Below are 19,393 nucleotides of genomic sequence, written 5' to 3'. Positions count from 1 at the left end.
TAAGATTCACATCTTTCATTTTATTTCAATGTTTCTGCACAGAAGAATTAACAAAACTCCAAACAAAGTCTCCCCACATTTAAGTTCACTGTGGAACTAAGCGGTGGTGGTGGTGTTTTTTTAAAAAATAAAACAAAACAATAATAATTTTTGCTTCTGGGCTTATTTGTATTCCTCATTAAGTTTGGTTTTCACACTTATTTTCCCTTGGTACCTGTGGCCGGACAGCAGGCTCTAGAGCAGGGATGAGGACGCTGTGGCCCTCCAGCTGTTGTTGGGCTCCAATCCCCAGAAGCCAACAGGACCAAGGGTGATGGGAGCTGTAGTCAAGCAATATCTGGAGCCACAGGCTCCCCGCTCATGATCTAAAGGAAACCTCTGTGAGGCTATTAGCCACAGGCTGGAGCTCACTGCACTGAAAAGACACAGAGCATAAGCAGGTACTGAGGTGCAGATGGTCAGTGTGAACAGACCCATATCAAGCTATACACTCTGTGTCCAAAAGTCATACCTCTCTATCCATTTCTCCTGCAGAAAAGGATACCCCTTTTAAAAATCCTCTTAAAATGAATGGCCTGAAGCTACCGTACTTCAATTCCAGTGTACAATTCCCTCCTGCCTTGGTATTCCCACCAGCGATAAGCACGTGTCACCTTCCTGATATGCTCTTCCTGAAATGAAATCTAATCCTCTTCTTTTTCTATGTAAGACTTGGTGCCCACACGGGCCATCTGCCGAGCCAGGTAGCGGTCTCTTGCTGACATCACTGTCTCCTCGTTACTACGCTTTGCAAATTTGCTCTGGCTCTCTGGAGGTTTCTCTGCTTCCTCTGCTCCCACCCCTGAAGTCCCGTGCTTCAATTCTAATGATCTCTCAGAGTTGGGGGGGTTTTCTCCCATACTATCACTTTCTGGAGCCCGATGGCAATCTTTTGCCAAGGGCCCAGGGCTACTTTTCCTTTTTTGCCGCTGCTGCTGCTTCTCCTCTTTGTGTTCCTGTGCCCCTTTGTCCCTTTCCCTATCCCTGTGCCTCTCTTTGTGCCTCTCTTTCTCTTGCTGTTCCCACTCAGAATACCTTTCCTCTCTGTCTCTCCACATCTTCAGATCTCTATCATAATCATCCCTCTCTTTCCTGTCTTTTCTCCTCTGCTTCTCATCCTGTTCTTCCCGTCTCCTATGATGGTTCTGGGGTCTAGAGCGCTCCTCTTTTTCATGGTCTTTGTGTCTTCTCTCGCATTCCTTTTCCCTGTGCTGCCCACTTTTTTCCTTCCTTCCCCCACCTTCCTCTTTCTCTTGATGACTTGAAGGCACCTTTTGATGGCAGCTTCTCTCCTCGCTGGATGACCTTGAGTCCCTTCGGCTCCTGTGATGCCTGGAACTCTCCCCACTACGGTCAGAGTGGCCTTGCCTACTCTCCTTTTTGTTGCCAGTTCCGCTGTTTGTGTGTGCTTTAGCACTGTTCTCCTCATCACTAGTATCCATTTCCAAGTCACTGTCTGCATCTGGGTTATCTTCTGCTTTTAGAGGAATGTGGGAACTTGTCCTCTCATCCAGGTTTTTGCTTATTTGCTTGGAGTCACAGGAATTCCCACTGGGTTCTTCTTCCTTTATCCTACATTTTTTTTAAGACACAAAATAAAATTCACTCCCTGCCAACTCAGAACAACCTAGCATCATCTTATCCTCCAAAGCATACACCCACATTTCTAAGAAAAGCATGTTTTCATGTCAAGAATTTGTAGAAAACTGCAAGTTTACCGCATTTATTTCACAACAAGAAACAGAAACTCCATGATCCTAGAGAGTATACCACCTCTGAACACAAGGCACCGGGGACAATAAATGGTGCTGGCCATTATTTTAATGCTGTGTTTGGGTGCTTCCCAAAAAACTTTCTGGCTGCTACTTGAAACTAACAATGCATAATTGAAACATGTGGCATGCATGGCTAAATATTAATCTCTCATCCAGAATGTGTGTATCAAATGTTCAACTCCTGATTTGTGTTAAACAAGGTACCAACAGCATTCCTAGTTGGAGGGATTTAATATGGGTTCCTTATCAGTTGTCCCTCACTACAGATTGCAAGTGGAATCAGACAAAACTCACTCTGGTGTGCACTCATTTTGCCTACTGGAAGTGATGGGCAGAACATGTAGCAGTCATCATGGTTGCCATCTGTAATGAATGGTTGGCAAAGCCATGAGGCATAACAGGCACACACTCTGAGGCAGTATTTATCACCACTTGTTTTTCTGTCATCTATACCTGAACTTGTTTGGCTCACATCACATGATCTCATCACATACTGGAGTAGGGTTCGGACCCAATGATTCATCAATCCATGTTGTAAGCTCTGACTGGCAAGTACTTTAACACCCGTAAATATGACTTGGACTTTGGATTATCTCCAAATTAGCACAAATAAGCTGTGAACATTTATTAGTATTAATGAAACAAGAGTGGCAAGATTTTCCGTTTACCAGGAAAGAAGAATACTACGTCCTTATAAAGGATGACTACACTATTGCAAAATAGTCCCCCAAAGAGGGAAAATGAGATGGCATTGTCTTTAGTGACAGATATGCTCCAAATGCCCCAGTGACAGCATCTGTAACATTATGAGACATTTGTATTTTGCTGATCAGTACAGCCTTATCATGTTTCTATACATACATTCAAGAGATATTCCTCTTCTGGAAAGATTAACACAAGACAAAACAAGGTGGTAACAGCTGAGAGTATAATTATAGCTATCAAACTGATAGGACCAGGGAAGTTACAATGTTTCAGTCTTGGGTAGTTAATAAGGAAGCTAACATTTAAGGATATAACCCACACTGTTTACTTCACTAAAATTACCTGTCCAAGCAATCCAGATTCTTCACCCAGAAAAGCAAAATTCTGCCACATATACATCAACTGGGTAAAAGCTTATGTAATTCTAAGTCACTTTAAGACAATTTATGTAGTAAGTGATTAATAAATGCAAATAATAATGATGGTGATGATTTTGAACATGCCTTTCGAATTAAGAGTGGACTTTGGCTAAGGGAAGGTAAAGCCAGCCTGAGATCTGTAAGTCACTAGTGGCACTGCTGTTTCTATAGCTTGCTTGGAAAAGGACACATGCACACACAGAGAGACTGTTTGTCAGGGGACATTAAGAAACATGCTTAAGTGCCAGCATTTTATAGCTGGTTTTCTTCTAGAATGTATTATGGACTCTGCCTATGTCTGAAAAAACTTCTCCCTTTGTTCAAAAAACATGTTAATTTCTTTTTTCGTAAAAAAAGAAAGAAAAGGCAACCACAGTGATGCACAGAGCAAATATGAAACATTTAAAAATAACTAAAAGAGAGGCCAAATGAACAATAAAAACAGACACAAATGGGAACAAGTATAGCATCATGCAATTAAAAATGTGTACAAAATCAGGAAGGAGACAGCCTTCCATGTCTCCCTGGTAACATCCCAAAGCCACATTGCCACCCTGGTGAAAGAGAACAGTAGTTTAATTACCCTCCATATGTTATTATTGAAGGATCACCTTGCAGGTCACAAATGTCTTGGCTTGATGCCAATAAGCCAGCCTAGCCTGCTCCCCACTATAGTCACATCACATCATCTGTAAGGAAGCCTTCCCTCATTCATCCAGAGAGAGAGGAGGCACCCACTTGACCTCCGACTGCCATTCCACCCAAGAGTGGAGCAAAAATTTGATATGGTTATCAAACACCATACACACTCTGGTTAGAATGAAACTCTCCATTCTGAGCTGAGGGTTGCTAACTGGGACCAAACTCTGGCTCCATTAAGCTCAAAGCCATCAAGGAGATGCTGAAACTGCGACTGCCAGAGAAGCTGATTTTTCTGTATTTCAACCTTACCTGGCCTCCCGAAGGCTGCATTTGGGCATCTCCTCTTCCCCCACTGCCTGGTTTAGCAGGTGCCTGTAAAAGCCACTGAGATCCTTCTGCTTGGTCACATCCAGACATGCTGAAAAAAGGGAAGGAGGACATAAAATTAGGAATTATTATTATTTATCAATAGAGCAGCTGAGAGAAAAAGCTTCACTGCAATTGCCCACATTGCCTGGGATATCTGGAACAAAGCAGGGGTTGTACACAGTACTCAGATTATAGGGGCAGTGATGGTGGGGAACAGCCTCCTTTAGCTACTGTTTTTAGAAAGTTATTGAGGAGAGAATGGTGTGGCTAAAACTGGGGATGCGGCAGGGATGGAGTTTGAGGGTCTCATCAAGTGCCACCTATCTCCCATCTCTTGAGCACTAGGGAGTATAAGCAGCTGTGGTTCCTTCTTCAAAGAGACATGAAGAGGGCATTTCAGAATAATCCAACTGCTGATCACTGGTATGCACACATGCAGTCCAAAAAAGAAACCCAATATGACAATTCTTAAAAACCACACATACTTCTTATGATGTGAAAATGATATTGTGATAGTGCTGTACGGTGGCTAAGCGTTTGCATTGAAGAGGGGAGATTTCCAAACAAACCCCTGAGTTTTCTTTAAGCAAATGTCTCTCTCCCCCAGCTTACTTCACAAGCCGCACATTATCCCAAGCCAAAGTAGCAAGGCCGGGAACAAAAAAGAGTTCCCATCTTGACACCTCCTCAAGGAGACAATGTATAAAGGAACACAACCAAATCTGCCAGATGGTTCCTACTTAAAGGTGATTTAGGGTACTGTGAGTTCAGAGTCTTGACAATTTGGTTCCTAGCACCCACAAGAGCAATCTATCAGCACCCTGGTCATCTTCCTCACCCTCAATTGCTGCCTCCCTCTTCTCTCTTTCCTCCTCCTCAGCTCTTTCTTGCAGTTTCTTCTTGTAGGCTGATGTTACAAAGGCTTCTTTGTCATCAAACGCGCCTCCTTCCAGTTCACGTTCTTTCTGAATCTTCTTCTCCATTCTCTTTTCCTGCTCCTTCTTCCTTAGCTCGGCCGCCTTGAGAATATTTTGGATGTACTTGGGCTGCAAAGACAAACAGCAATGAAGAAATGGAAGAAGACTGAGATTACCTGTGGCAAATAAATCGAAGGTGCTGTGAATATTGTGGGATACATTTTACAGAAGCTACTGCTGCCCCTCTGAGCTGCCATCAGTACCAGAGGCCCACGAAATCTGCCTGGTAACAGTAGCCAGGTGAAATCTGTGCTTGCCACCAATACTACTTGTGATGCTACACTTAAACCCTGAGTTTAAAGCTGGGGGACTCTTCCCAGTCAAACTGAGCCTCATCCAACACTTTGCATGAGGTGAGGAAGATTCTCTGTCCTTCTCCAGAACACGAAGAGGCCATAGGGAAATACATGTATAGTGTTTTTCCAAAGTCAGCACTGACTCTGGGAGTGTTCCCCAGGTTCTGGAGAAGGGTGAGAGAGAGCCAGGAAGCACACCTGTGGACCTGTGATCCTGAGAGATGAAGGTGATGTCCAACAAAAATGTGCAGGAAAGGGACAGTGTGATCCAAGTCTAAATGTAGTGTATCTGTAAGACTTGGGCTTAAATCTGACTGCAGAGGCTTGCAAAAGATAATTCTCCCTGAGCCCTCAGTTCTCCATTTTTGAAATAGGAACAGAGGCCCATCCCACATGACAGTTGAAGGTAAACTTGAAAGAGGTGATGCAGTTTGTAAGAATAAAAAAGTGTCACTTGAATGATAAATAGCAGCACCAGCAGATCCCACTCCTGAATTTTCCATGAAGTGCAGGGAGTGTTAACCTTTGATTCCCTTCCCCTCAGTGGCTCCACATCCCTCTTGGCCTCTTCCCACCCACAGCTGGAGGTCTTCACCGCCCCAAACATCCCTAGTGTAGAGAGGCAAAGACAGACATCATACTCATTTCCAGGTATGGACCTTTTTTTCCCCTTTCCCTGCAAGTGCGCTGGCATGACTTTCTGCCTTCTTTTGCTGTATGTCGTCGTAAATATTGTCATATTCATACACTGTGGAGTCTTCCGCCAGTGCCCTCTGGATCTCAAGCTTGGTCTTTAAAAGGAAGGAAAGAAAGGTTATGGTATTTTCATTAGAGTCTTCCAGGAAGCTAGTCCAGCAATGTATTATCTATAATTATCTCAGTTAAGACAGAAGCTGCAAACAAGAGAGTTTTATTAAAAACATCTAAGGCGCTAGCTCAGCCTTCCAGATGGTTATACAAGAGAAGTCTTCTCCTCCTTGCTGCCAAGCTTCTGCTTCCAAAGACCTGTGCTGTTTATTCACCCCTCACTGCTCCATTCTGGAAGTTTGTCCTAGAAACCTTTAAAGCCAAAATAACAGCCCCATCGTGGCCCTGTGTTCTCTGACTGGAAATAAAGCACATCACTATTTACCTGTGTTGAGGATGTGCTCTCTGACTTTGGGCCAGAAAAAACATAAGACAGAGATGGACAGACAGCCACTGGAATAGAAAGCTGCTACAATGGTAGTGTTAGCCCATCATGGCAAACTATGGTTTACCAAAAAAACACAGAAGTTCCCACTTTGTTCCTCTCCTCTAGACAGCAACAGTAACAAACACTCTTGCCTGGCTTAGAGTTACATCCAAGGATCACCGTTTGCTTCACTCTAAAAAAAACTACAATGTTGCACCATGGTTTGTTCTCTCCTATCAACAAACCACAATCTGCGTGTTGGACATAATGCTAACCCAGAGATGATGGTTTGTTGCTCCTGCTCACACTAGTGCCTGAGCAAAATGAGAACAATCTTCAAGGGCATTGTAACCCACTTTGTCTCCCTGGCCAAAGAAACACTGATTGATTATATGGTTACAACACAGAAGTATGTGTTCATTTTTACGCACACACAGGCAAGGTCTATAACAGGGACGTCCATCTCCCAATAGTCTGCGATCTACTCACAGTATAAAAAAACTGGCAGTGATCTACCCATTGTCGTAAAAAGACTGGCAGTGATCTACCCAAAGTTGTGGAGCTATTTTTAGGAAGCCAAAGTTGTGGAGCTTTTTTTAGGAAGCCAAAGTTGTGGGTTGTTTTTTGTTTTTTGTAAGGAGATCACTGAGGAGCCAGAGATCAACCAGGATCTACCAGGAACTCCCCATTATCTACCAGTAGATTGCGATCCACCTCTTGGGCATGCCTGGTCTATAACATTCCCCTCTTCCCAGTAGCAAACCCAAGTGTGAGTCTAAGTTAACTCTACCACCTTGCCCTGAAGCCCCAGGGAGCAACTGAGTAAGCCTTCCCTTCCCTACAGGAAACCAAGGGGCCATGCATGTTTCCACTAGGTGCAAACCACAGAGATGTTATCTCTCATACTCATCATAATCTGTAAAACCATCTTCTGTGTTTATGTAACCCAAAGGCCAGTATTTCTATTACAGAAAAAATTATTTGCTCCATGTCTTTTCTCTCCATGAAGATTTAGCCAAGTGTGGTGGAAATCTAAACAGTGGACAAGTTCCTTTTGTTTTCTCATACTATTAAGACTTTCATTCTGAAACAAAAGTTACACAAGTAGTAAGTCAAGGAGTCCTATATCTGATGTCAGAGAAGGAATTTGCCTCTCCTGGTGGTTTTTACAGTGTGGATGCTAAATTAGTCTCCACGTTTAATGGTGCATTGTAAACTATGAGTAGATATATGGCAACCTGCTTCAAGGCTTGCAGCAGGGTTGTTTTTCTGTAACAACTTAGACATAGCCAAAATAAACCCAAGAAAAACAGAGTTGTATAAAAGCGGAACTGTTTATTACACAAACAAAGTCATGGAAACTAAAAATTCAAGCTTTGATATAAATTATGTCATTGTTAATAAGGAAAGTGTTGCAGTTCCAAAACCAAGCGCCAAGAGGACAGGGCTGGTGTGTAAAATTATGAGGATGAATCACATAAAATAACCCAATAATTCATTTATACATTGCACTAATACAATTTTTTAAAAAACCATTATGAAAAGAAGAACAGCTGCCACTCTAATTTTTTTAACACTTGCTGCCAAAACTTGGTGAAATATACTGGTTGACAGCCCTATAGGAAAACCATTAGCCTTGTCAGGTGCCAGTGTTAACCTATTTCTAAACATTTGCACTGGTGTAAGACAGCCAGGTAAATAAGCCTACCAAAGTTGCTGGTCTGGATTTATTTTCTACTTCTGGCTAAGAAGCTAGACTGCATTTCAATGCAGGCTGTAGAACATGCTCCTCTGCAACAAACATGAAACTGCGGTCTGCCAGCCTCTTGGTAGGCTAGTAAAAAAAAAGTGCTTTCTACCAAGCAGATTTGTGGAGGAGAGACAAGAGTGATCTGTCTCTCCTCTACTAGATTGCTTACTTACCTGAATGGAATTACTGATTGCCTATGGCTACCAGGCAAGTTGTTACATTGAAGGCTTTACTAAAATCTTACTGGAGGGTTGGGGAGGAGACACTAGCATTACCTCAATGCATGATAGTGGAAAGTCAGATTTTAAGATGGAGCATGCTGTCTTGGTTATTGGCCTTACCCTGTTCTAATTTAGGTGGCATGTTCCTCAGGAGAGAGCATTCTCTCTTTCTATACATTTCAGGGCAAATTGTCTTATACATTGATATCAGTATAACAACCACCACCATATATATATTTGTGTAATGAGACCAGAAACCAAGGAGCAAGATGTGTGTGTACACACATTGCCAACTTACTTGTTTCATTGCTTGCTTTTTCAAGGCTTCTCGTTGAAGGCTCTCACCCACAGAAGACTGTGAAGAAAAAAATATTTTGCATATTATGTTACATATAAATATATTTTTGTTTTGTATAGCCCACAATGGTTTAAAAAATAAATAAGGTTGCAGTCCTAAGAACACTTGCCTGGGAGTATGCCCCCAGAGAGACTGACTTCGAGTATTAATATGACCATCTTGAAGGCCAATACAAGTTTGCTACATTTTCAAAATAGTTTAAAAGCAAATAAATATGGAAGCTCATCAGTAGAGAAACACTGTAATCTGCATCCATAGAAAAGAAATTTCCAACAACTGAAATGCCAATATCATTTTCTTTGTCCATAAAGTACTGTATTGAGAAGAGCTATGTGGTCAACATAGCCATCTGCACACTGATGACATATTAAGTCCCAATGAAGATGGTGGGACTTAAGAATAAACATGGTTATAATAATAATTTTATCACAGTGGTACCTCGGTTTTCGAGCGTCTCGGAAACCAAACGTTTCGGTTTCCAAACGCCGAAAACCCCAAAGTAATTGCTTCCATTTTGAACGTTTTTTGGACATTTAGCAGCTTCTGCTGTGTTTTATTCAGTTTTCTCAATTAACTTTGCCAACTGCCCTTTGCGCCTCGGTTGTCAAACCGTCTTGCGGAACAGCTTATGTTTGACAACCAAGGTACCACTGTATTTATACCCCACCCATCCGGCTGGGTTGGTTCAGGCACTCTTAGGATTAGGAACACAGAAAGCTACCTTATACTGTTTTAGTAAAATATTTATGTTCAAACTGTTGTTTTTCCCTTTGTTAAGCATCGTACTATATTACAGCTTATGATGTAGGTACATAACTACATTAAAAATTGAGAAACTCAGCCTGTAAGCCTGGGATCGGGGCTGGCTGTGAGAGTTCGTGCCATAGACCTGGGCCAGATCTGAGCTGCAGCTGGAGAAGATGTTGCTCTTGCTGAGAGGCAGCAGCAGAAAGGCAAGGCAGGGCAGGGCAAGACACAGGCTTGGCCCTTCATGTGGATTGTGGCAGATGCTGTAGGCACCATATAGGGCTCCAACTCCATGGGGATGTGTTGGGCTGTTGTAAGAGCTCAGCTAACACCCAACATCTCTAACTCAGTTAGCTAAGCCTGTTCTGAAGATGTAAAGAGCAAATCAGTAATCACAAAGTGGTTATTTTGTAAGTAGGATACCACACACACACACACACACACACACACACACACAAACACACCTCCAAAGCACATTATGCGGGAAGAAGATCACACTAGAAAGCAGTGTATTAAGAACAGCAATGGAAACAGCCCTGCTAACTTAGTTCAGAATGCAGTTTCCTTATTCCCAATAAAGTGAAGCACACCAGATCTCTTCTTCACATTTCCTAATTCTACATAGATCTGCAGCTCCCTGTGTTTGCTGAACAAATTTAACTACAAAGACCACTTGTTTATAGAGCATTAGCAATCAAATATTCCTTTCCCTCCACCAGGTGACAGGGAAACATGAAAAATATCTTTTTTAACATTTTGGCAGCTATCGTAGTTTTCCAATCCTGCCATGACTCATACTGAACATCAGCTTTTCTTACAAGTGGAAGAACTTTTGTCACCAGCACTTCATAATACTAAAAAAAAGCAAATGGAAAACAAGCAGCAGGTAATTTTTTATTTTATTCTTATACATTGATGTCCAAGTGGGATGAAGAAAGCTGACTCACCATGACACACAGCAAATTCAAACTGACTTGAATATTAATTTGCTCTTGCAGAAGTGCCATATGCCATTTTTCTTGTTTCTGACACAGAACTGAACTATCAACAATAAAGGTTCTCTAGGTTTTGAATTGCACTCATGTATGCTGCTTTCCTACCTCCTTGAAGTACCAAACAAATGTTTGAACAACTCTTTTATGCCAATGTACTGTGGTGCTGAATCCAGGACTGCTCACCTGAAGCTTCAAATTACAGGGGGTTGCACTAAATGACCCTTGGGATCCTTTCCAACTTTATGATTCTGATAGAAGTGACTACAATGAAGAACCCATTGTATGTCCCTGTAAGAAGGCACCTAGAACCAAATACCAAGGGCTGTAAAAGAAGAGAAGAGCTTTCACTTCTGAACTCTGCAATGGCACCTGGCAGGCTGCTGCTGGAGGGAGAATACTAGACTAGATAGACCTTTGGTGTTCATCCACTATAGCCATAGCTGCATTAATAAACCCGGCCACGATCAGTCTATATGTCATTCTTTTATCATGAAGAAACAGGTTTGGGACTAGCTCAGCTGGACAATGTATCAAAAGCACTGCAAAGGAAGCATAGATCAACTGACCTTTGGAAGATGCTGACTGCCCTATCCATGACTGATAAGAAACATTGCTTGCTGGCTCTGAAGGAAGGTTGGCTATGCATCCAGAAGATAAAGGTAAAGGTAAAGGTACCCCTGACCGTTAGGTCCAGTCGCGCACGACTCTGGGGTTGCAGCACTCATCTCGCTCTATAAGCCGAGGGAGCCAGCGTTTGTCCGCAGACATGTGGCCAGCTTGACTAAGCCGCTTCTGGCAAACCAGAGCAGCGCACGGAAACACCGTTTACCTTCCCGCCGGAGCGGTACCTATTTATCTACTTGTACTTTGACGTGCTTTCGAACTGCTAGGTGGGCAGGAGCTGGGACCGAACAACGGGAGCTCACCCCGTTGTGCATTAATTGCCTCAGAAAATATGTCTTCAACTTGAGGGACTAAGCTAATTATACTTCAACTCAAAATATTGGAAAATATTTTGTCCAATATTTTCATGAAATTGGTCTATTCTTCATGCATAAGTTATATATATATAAGTCAATATTTAAAATTCACAATAGTTTTTCCCAGACCTGGCTGTAGGCGGTTAAGTGTACTAGTGTCTGGAGATTATGCAAACAATAAAAGTAATATAGAGGCCTCAATTTCAGTACATAAAATTCTAAAGCGGTCCACCTGTCATTTGTTTGGACAGCGCGCCAAGAAGTTTAAGGAAAACAGCGCCAGCACAAACACCTCTTCCAGAGCTTTATGGGTGACAATTTCCTGTTGTGCTGAGAGGACTGATAGATGGGAACTTCCTGTTCTTTTGTATTATTTCTACTTATCAACAGGTCGTTTATTAAAGAACCTTACGAAGTCAGCAATCTGGCATGGGATTTCTGTTTGCCCCCAAACATGGTATTCTTTGGAGACACAAAGCTTGAACTTATAATATAATATTTTCTGAAAGGGAAAACTCTCTTAACCCTGCACTAAAAACACCAGGAAATGTGTTGCTCCCTAAAGGGAAAAGAACTGAAACACAACGAGAACTGCAGAGTTTGTTCCCTATATTGCAAATCTTTTAAATTTTTACTTTATTCTATCCCTTTTCATTATTCCTCTTTTATTTCAATCTTTCTTTCATACTTTTGCTACACCTGGTACAGTCTTCTCTTAGGCTGCCAAACTGTTTTTTTCTTCTTGACACAAAGTACCCTTTTAAAATAAGATTTATAAAGTGCTCCAACAGCTTCACAAGCTCTCCTACCCCAGCCTATAAAGCAGCTAGAATGGATGAAGAGCATCACTCCCTCTTTATCTTGTGGATCAGATAAAAAAAGATATTATAGGGTTGTTCTGCTCCTGAAATAAGGAAGACTGCACATTTAAAAAAAGTATTTCAACTATTTATATATCACTTATCATTGTAGTCTCAGTCAGAGTGGCTGGACCAAACAGACCATTTTGGATTCAACTGTCACATGAAACAGATTGGCAACACATCAAGGTGTGTGTTGGCTTCTGGATTAGAGTGAAGGAAATGAAGGTTCACAGAAATATTGGATATGCTGACCTCTCTTCCATTAAAGCTACACAGAGCAGCAGGCTTTAATAACTCTTGATCTTTCTTTTCTTTTTTAAGAGTTAAACTCTGTCTTAAGTGGGTGGGTGAAACTCCACATATTGCTTTTATTACTAGTTAACAATATATTTAGCATCAGAAGCACAAGGTTTGTCACAAAATGTTCACAGCATTCTTTGTGAATGATAGCATCCAATGAGCTCCTTTTAACTTGTAGAACTATAAAACTGCAAACGGGACACTGTACTACCTTTTCTTGTTTGACTAAACAGGGTTTGAAGCAACAGACTCCTGACACCCATAGCCTTGTGCCACTGAGGATGCAGAGAAGAGGAGGAGGGGTGCCCTGCTCCAGAGTTCTACAAAACCCCATTTTTCATCAACTTCAGGTGGCTAAAGTCCTTCCGCTTCTTCAACATTTACCTCTTGCTGCACATTAAGATTGGAACTGCCTCTGTGACCACTTGAGTGATGTTCTGTCTCTAACTTCCATTGAAACTTTCCTCAACGCCCACTTTTTACATCTCTCTAAGTACCCCCTGCCTACATTTCCTTCCCAATCCTCTTTTGTTTCCTCTGTGTCAAATTTTAGTCTGGAATCTCCTTGGGACAGGTATCTGCCCTCTTGTACTCCGTAAATATATCTTTCAAATAATTCATACACTCCTTGATTGTAAAAGAAAAGAAAACTCCATGGAATTTACAGAAAGCAACAGACATGTTGATGGCACCAAATAAATATTTTTTTAAAACCCAGAACATTATTTTACTTCCTTTAAGCCTAATACAGCTTCGGTCCTAAAACCAGTCCTGTTCTCCATGCATACTCATACACATTCACTTCGCTGTATAACTTGGAAATTATAAGAGAAAGATTAAACAACCTCTCAATACAGCAAAGAAAATCTTAATGAAATATGCATAGTAACATTTTTTTAACGCAACAAAAGTTTTCTATCTAATATATGATCACCATGGCCAAGTCAGGTGTGCAGGTTTGCTGGCATGGACTTTATTAGAGTTCAGTTATAAATACACCATCTTCAGACACGCAAGGCGTAGTTTTTGCTGATATGGAAGCAGCCAGGAAATGAAACCCCTCCCAAACGCAGCTCCTTATCTCGGAAAGGCCTAAAATTATTACTAAACTAATAAAGTAATTTTGTTTTTTAAAAATGATCTTATTTTTTGGTTGATGATAAAGGCAGTCGCTGGATTTATTACCTACTTTGTGGGCTGTGGAATAACATGGGGAGTTCTGTAAGATGCTTCCCCCATCACCTGCCATGCCAGATCAAAGGGACAATATAAAGAGGCTATCATTCTCCTCTGTACACTCTATTTGCAAATGAGAGAATCTGTTTGGAAAAAAATCATAATCATTTTTTTGTGTGCGTGTGAAAAGCCAATTGTCAACCACCCATTAAACCCAGTGATAATGCATATTTTTCTTCTCTTTAAATAGTACATTAGACTAGAAGTTAGTAAATCATTGCCTATTTATCATTAGTTAAGAGAAGATGAGGCATGGGCAAGAGCAGAAATAGAATGTACAGGTGGAAAGTCAGGGACCCAAGGATACTCTGGGAGGGCACTGAATGTCAATAAGAAAATTCTAAACAATTCGTCTACTGAGATTACTGTTATAAAGTTTTGCAACTAAGAATATTGTCTGCCGATTTTTCTTCAGATCGGCATCATTAAAAGGGCTAGTGACTTCATTTATTTTTAAATGAAAGTTGAAAATGCAGGGGAAAGGTCTGGGGTACCCCTAAGGGTCCCAAAGAAACAGCTTGTTTCCTTTTACCCATTGTGTTGAACCAAAGGTGAACTGTTCCAGAAGCTTTGCTAAAAACGCCATCTTGGTAGTCAAGATAACCCCACAAATATTTGATTGTTGTTTTAGCAGTGAGCTCACTTGCTTTGATATAAGCTAATTGGCTTACTTTGATGCTCTCCTTATCTGTGGGCTTGGGATGCTGGGCTAAGCCCAGAAAGGGGAACTATCTGTAAGATTTGGGAATTTGCCACCTATGTCTTCATCTAGTTAGGTGAAATGACGTATGCTGCTTTGTGTATATTTTATTTTATTTATTTATTATATTTATTGGTATAAAGAACATATGCATGTTTGCTTGGGTGCAAACAAGCCATCTCCTTGTTGCGGGGTCTGTCCTGCGTCTGCAAAGCCTAGATGAACTGGCAGGCTACTTTGCTGTAAGTCTACGCCTTCTTTAATAAAGCACTAGAATTGGCCATTTTGCTGCTTTTGACATCCTTCTTTGGTATTCCTGCATCTGCCTACTCTCATGAGCCTTCCTTTGGGCCAACGATTCAGAACAGCCATAGGGATCAGAGAACATCCCATCCTTATAGCTTTGCCCTGGGTTTTATTTCTATGCAATAGGGAGTTGCTTCAACCTGGATTAGATCATTGGTCCATCTAGCTCAATACTGCTGACACTGACAGGCAGAAACTCTCCAGAGTTTCAGACACAGGTCTTTCCCAGACCTAATTCAAAATGCTGGAGATTGAACCTGAGACCTTCTGCAAGCAACACATGTGCTCTACTGTTGAGTTACAGTCCTACTTCAAGGCTCTTCTACGTCACACCTAAATGTGACAAAGCAAACCAAATCCAGTAACTGGCTTTTTATATATACAGCACTAATTGACTTATGTATTATAATGTTAATTGCTATAAACCAATCAAAAGTTTAAATTATGGCACCTGAATCTAACATATTTTTGTAAAGTTTTTATTGTATAATGTATTTAAAACAGTCTGGCAGATAAAACTTAGAAGGTGAAAAACAAAACTATAAAATTGGCACGCAGAATGAGTACAGTTGCACATGGGTTAAAATAACAAAGCCTAAGTAAAAACTTTCATTGTTATCTGATTATCAAGTATCATTCCAGATTTGCCAGGCTTGTAGCAAAGTTTGTTTTGAAAATGATGGCTCTGCTGTATATGTCATAAAAGCCTGCCAAATCATATAAAAAGTGCCTGGATGTTCTAGTCCCTGTTGAAATCTCCAATCATACAAAGGGTGACATAATGGGTCAGTGCATCTGGCTGTTAACCAGAAGGTTGGTAGTTCAAACCCACTCAGGGATGGCTGTATGCAGGATTCCTGCGTCACAGGGGGTTGGACTAGATGACCCACAGGGTCCATTCCAACTTACAATTCTATGATTCTATGTGTAATATTCTTAATTATAGATGTATTCCAGAGTGAGTGATACCAAGTGTCCAGTTTTCCACTGATTTTAAATTACTATTCCTGCTGCTAAGATCAAAGTATCTTTAACATATTGATAAGAACTTGGGTTGTGAAACATCCTGAAAGCAGCAATACTGATCCTTCATCTATGAGAACTAAGCCTATTTATAGACTACATAGTCCTTCCACACTGCTTGCAAATAATTTTCTCACAAAGAATAATAGAAACAGATACTTAAAAATGATGGTTCTATAGCATGTAGCACCCTCTACTGGAAAAACAATTTATACTACAGAGGGGTTATTTTAAAGTTAAATTATAAGTTAGGCCCATCTTCCCTGTGTATACTGGGATCACATTGTCAGATGAGACTTCTGAGCCAAATGCTTTCTCAGATTCGTCTGACAGAAGCAAAGAGTAGCATTTTCTCTCTACAGTACTTGTAATTTGTCTTTATGGAACTCCATCCCAAAAGACACCTGAATAGCCCACTTTTTTAAAGGCCTTTAAGCCGGTAGATAAATCCTTCCTCATTCATAAAGAATTCAGCAAGCTGGCTAGGCTGTTTAACAGCATATAGCTATGAAGGTCTACCCAAAAGTAGGTCACAACTGAGTTCAAATGACATTACTCCCACGATGCTTGGTAGAATACTAGGCTGATTTACTGATCTGCTGCTACAGTGGTTTTGAACCTGTATTTTAGTTGGTTTAAATAAATTTAAATTTAGTTTTAATTGGAATTTTTGAAAACTGCATTGGAAGCCTCCATGTATATACAGTGGTGCCCCGCAAGACGAACGCCTCGCAAGACGGAAAACCCGCTAGACGAAAGGGTTTTCCGTTTTGGAGGCACTTCGCTAAATGAATTTCTCTATGGGGTTGCTTCGCAAGACGAAAAAATCTTGCGAGTTCCCACGGGTTTTTTCCACTCCCCCCCCCCCGCTGATAAGCCGCTTAACAGCTGATCGCTAAAAGCCGCTAGACCACTAATAGCGCTAATCTGCTAAGCTGTCAATGGGCTTGCTTCGCAAGATGAAAAAACCGCTATACGAAGAGCCTCACGGAACAGATTAATTTCGTCTTGCGAGGCACCACTGTAAATGAAACAAAGCCTCCATGTATATAAATGAAACAAATCACAACAAAAAAACTAACCTCATCATCTGAGTCATCCATAAACACTGCATGTTTGACAAAGGTTTTCTGCTGCGCTTTCTTGGGAAATATAAGTCCATATCTGTGGAGAGAAAAACGAATATTGAATATATGTTCAGTAGTCTTGGTAATGTATTTTTCAGCTGTAGCAAAGTCTGAAATGTAAAGAAGAAACACAAAACAGCACTAGCTTTGCTGACAGCATGGAAAACAGGGCCCTGACTGACTGCAGCTACCAAAGCTGAGTCTGCTGAACAGACTCTTGGGCTGGAGAATTGTGGCTGTTGTTTATGTTAATTTTTTGTATCTTTATTTTTTAAATCTTATGAGTTATATGGAAATTGTTCAATTTGGTCGTGTACTTCTAATATGTTTTATTTATTGTTTATGATTACTTTTGTTATGTTTGTAATTATGTGAAACATGATGCCATTTAATTAAGGAAATTAGGCAAGGAGACATGGTGAGTGTTCTTTCTGCTTTTATAAATCAAACCAAAATATGTTGGGCATTCATACTGGGTCAAGTAATCTGGATTCTTGTATCTGCTGCTAATAATTTATTGGCCTTTTCTTTACATTATTTTCATATTCTTATATTGAGTTAATGTTTTAGCCACACTGAGGGTGCCACAAATGGCTATAACTGTTTTTAATAAAAATACAAAAAAAAATAGATCAAAGTAAAGAAGTGGATAAAACAATATTTTTGAAGGAAAAGGCATACAAGTGGGCCAGAAGCATCTCTGTTTTTAGAGAATCCACAAGAGTTACAACAGGTGCCATTTGGGAAGAGGCATCATCTCCTCTGTGTTAGAGAAAGATGCTTCTTTTAAAACAGTGCCTGCCAACTGCAGTTTAAGTGCTTGCATCAAAAATAATAAATAAAGTACTTTTAAGATCCGCCATTAATGGAGGCGGCGGCTTCTTTTTCCCAACTAGCAACAGTGTGACATAGTGGTTAAAGTCACATTCCCAAACTTGACACACTGCAGAGTGTAGATGTTTTGGACTCCCATCAACCCAACCCATCACACCAGTACAATGCTGGGGCTGGAGGGCACCAGGTGGGGGAAAGCCTGAGTTAAAAGTGTCAAGACTAGGCCTAGGGGAGACACAGTCAAATCTCCACTCCACCCAAAGAAGCTCGCCACTGTCTTTCAGCCTAACCTGCCTCACGGGATTTAAATGGAAAGGCACATAGAATCATGTACACCACCTTGAGGTGGAAGAGAAAGGTGGGATATAAACGCAATCAATAAATAACACAGTGCAACCCACGCTCCTGTAGGGTTGAGTCTTGGCTTCAGGGAGGAAATCACACACAGTGTGGCATAGTGGTCAGAGCAGCCGTTCTCAACCTTGGGTCCCTCAACCAATGTTGGACTACAACTCCCATAATTCCTAGCCAGCATGACTAGCGGTCAGGGATGATGGGAGTTGTAGTGCAAGGACGTGTGGGGCTGAGAAAGCCTGGGTTAGAGGGTCAGACCAACATCTGGGGGCGACCACAGTTTGAACCCCTCACCAGGCCATTGCTGCTCAGCCTAACCTACCTCGGGGGGGGGGTTAATTATTGTTCACCACCTTGAGCAACTTGGGAGGGAAACGTGCAACGGAAATGCAGTAAAAAATGATAAATAATTGGGAGGGGAGCCTTGTTCCTCTTCGTTTCCCCCCAAAGCCCCACTTCACCTCCAAGTCTCTGGATCAGACCCGCCTCGCCCTCCCCGAAAAATCGCCTCAGTCCTCCTCTCTTTCGGCCACCCCGAAATTACCTCAGCCCCATCTTCCGGCCCTACATTCCTCCTCCTCATGCCCCCCCTTCAGCCCCCACCACGACCTTGGCCTCCCTCCCGGCAGGTGGTGCCCCCTCCTCGGAAAATAAAATAAAACCGCCTCGGTCCCTGCTTCGTCTTGTCAGTTTCGATGCACACGGACCCAGGCCGGGGGTTTCCCCTCTCCCGGGCTCCGTTTCTCCTCAACGCCGCCCTCGCCTTTTCCTGCCCCGATTCCCACCCCGACCACGCGGCTCCTTCTCCCCCCAAACCCCAACCCCCCATCCTGGTTCCCCCTCAGCTCCGCGGCCCCTTCGCCTCCCCTCCCCCACACTCACTGCTTGCTCGGAGCCGCCATCTTGGCGACGCGGCGCGAGGGCGGGACGAGGGAGGGAGGGAGGGAGGGAGGGAGGGGCGGAGGGCAGCAGCCGGCACCGCCGCCGAGTTGCTCTTTCCCGCCTCTTTTTCTCGCCTCAGCTCCTCGCTCGGCAACTGCGGATTCGACGCCGCCCCAGATTCGCCAATGTTTATTCCCACACACTCACTTAAAGCTCATACCAAGAACTAACTTAGTTGGTCTTTAAGGTGCTACTGGAAGGAATTTTTTTTGTTTTAATTTCCGCAATTATTGTTATTATTACCGCTTCAGAGTCTCTTTA

At 42.0% G+C, this 19,393-nt stretch overlaps 1 protein-coding gene across 3 annotated transcripts; it reads right to left on the bottom strand.

Annotated features, from left to right (window-relative positions):
• NSRP1 (nuclear speckle splicing regulatory protein 1) lies at positions 1-19,133 on the bottom strand. 3 transcript variants are annotated; one of them, XM_079955680.1, is made up of 7 exons: positions 19,073-19,133; positions 16,958-17,039; positions 8,666-8,722; positions 5,882-6,013; positions 4,788-4,995; positions 3,890-3,998; positions 1-1,611 (listed from the first exon to the last, which is right to left on the bottom strand). In XM_079955680.1, the coding sequence occupies exons 1-7, from the start codon at positions 19,090-19,092 to the stop codon at positions 684-686; spliced, it is 1,536 nt and encodes a 511-aa protein (XP_079811806.1). In that variant the 5' UTR covers positions 19,093-19,133; the 3' UTR covers positions 1-683. The 3 variants fall into 3 exon arrangements, with proteins under 3 accessions (XP_079811806.1, XP_079811808.1, XP_079811807.1); XM_079955682.1 differs by lacking the exon at positions 19,073-19,133 and adding an exon at positions 18,898-18,989; XM_079955681.1 differs by lacking the exon at positions 19,073-19,133 and adding an exon at positions 18,735-18,760.
• Positions 19,134-19,393: the final 260 nt, after the last annotated feature.

This window comes from Podarcis cretensis, assembly GCF_951804945.1.
Source record: "Podarcis cretensis genome assembly, chromosome: 15".
Taxonomy (NCBI): domain Eukaryota; kingdom Metazoa; phylum Chordata; class Lepidosauria; order Squamata; family Lacertidae; genus Podarcis; species Podarcis cretensis.
Note: the sequence above shows the minus strand (reverse complement) of the source record. Positions and strands in the feature narration are given on the sequence as shown.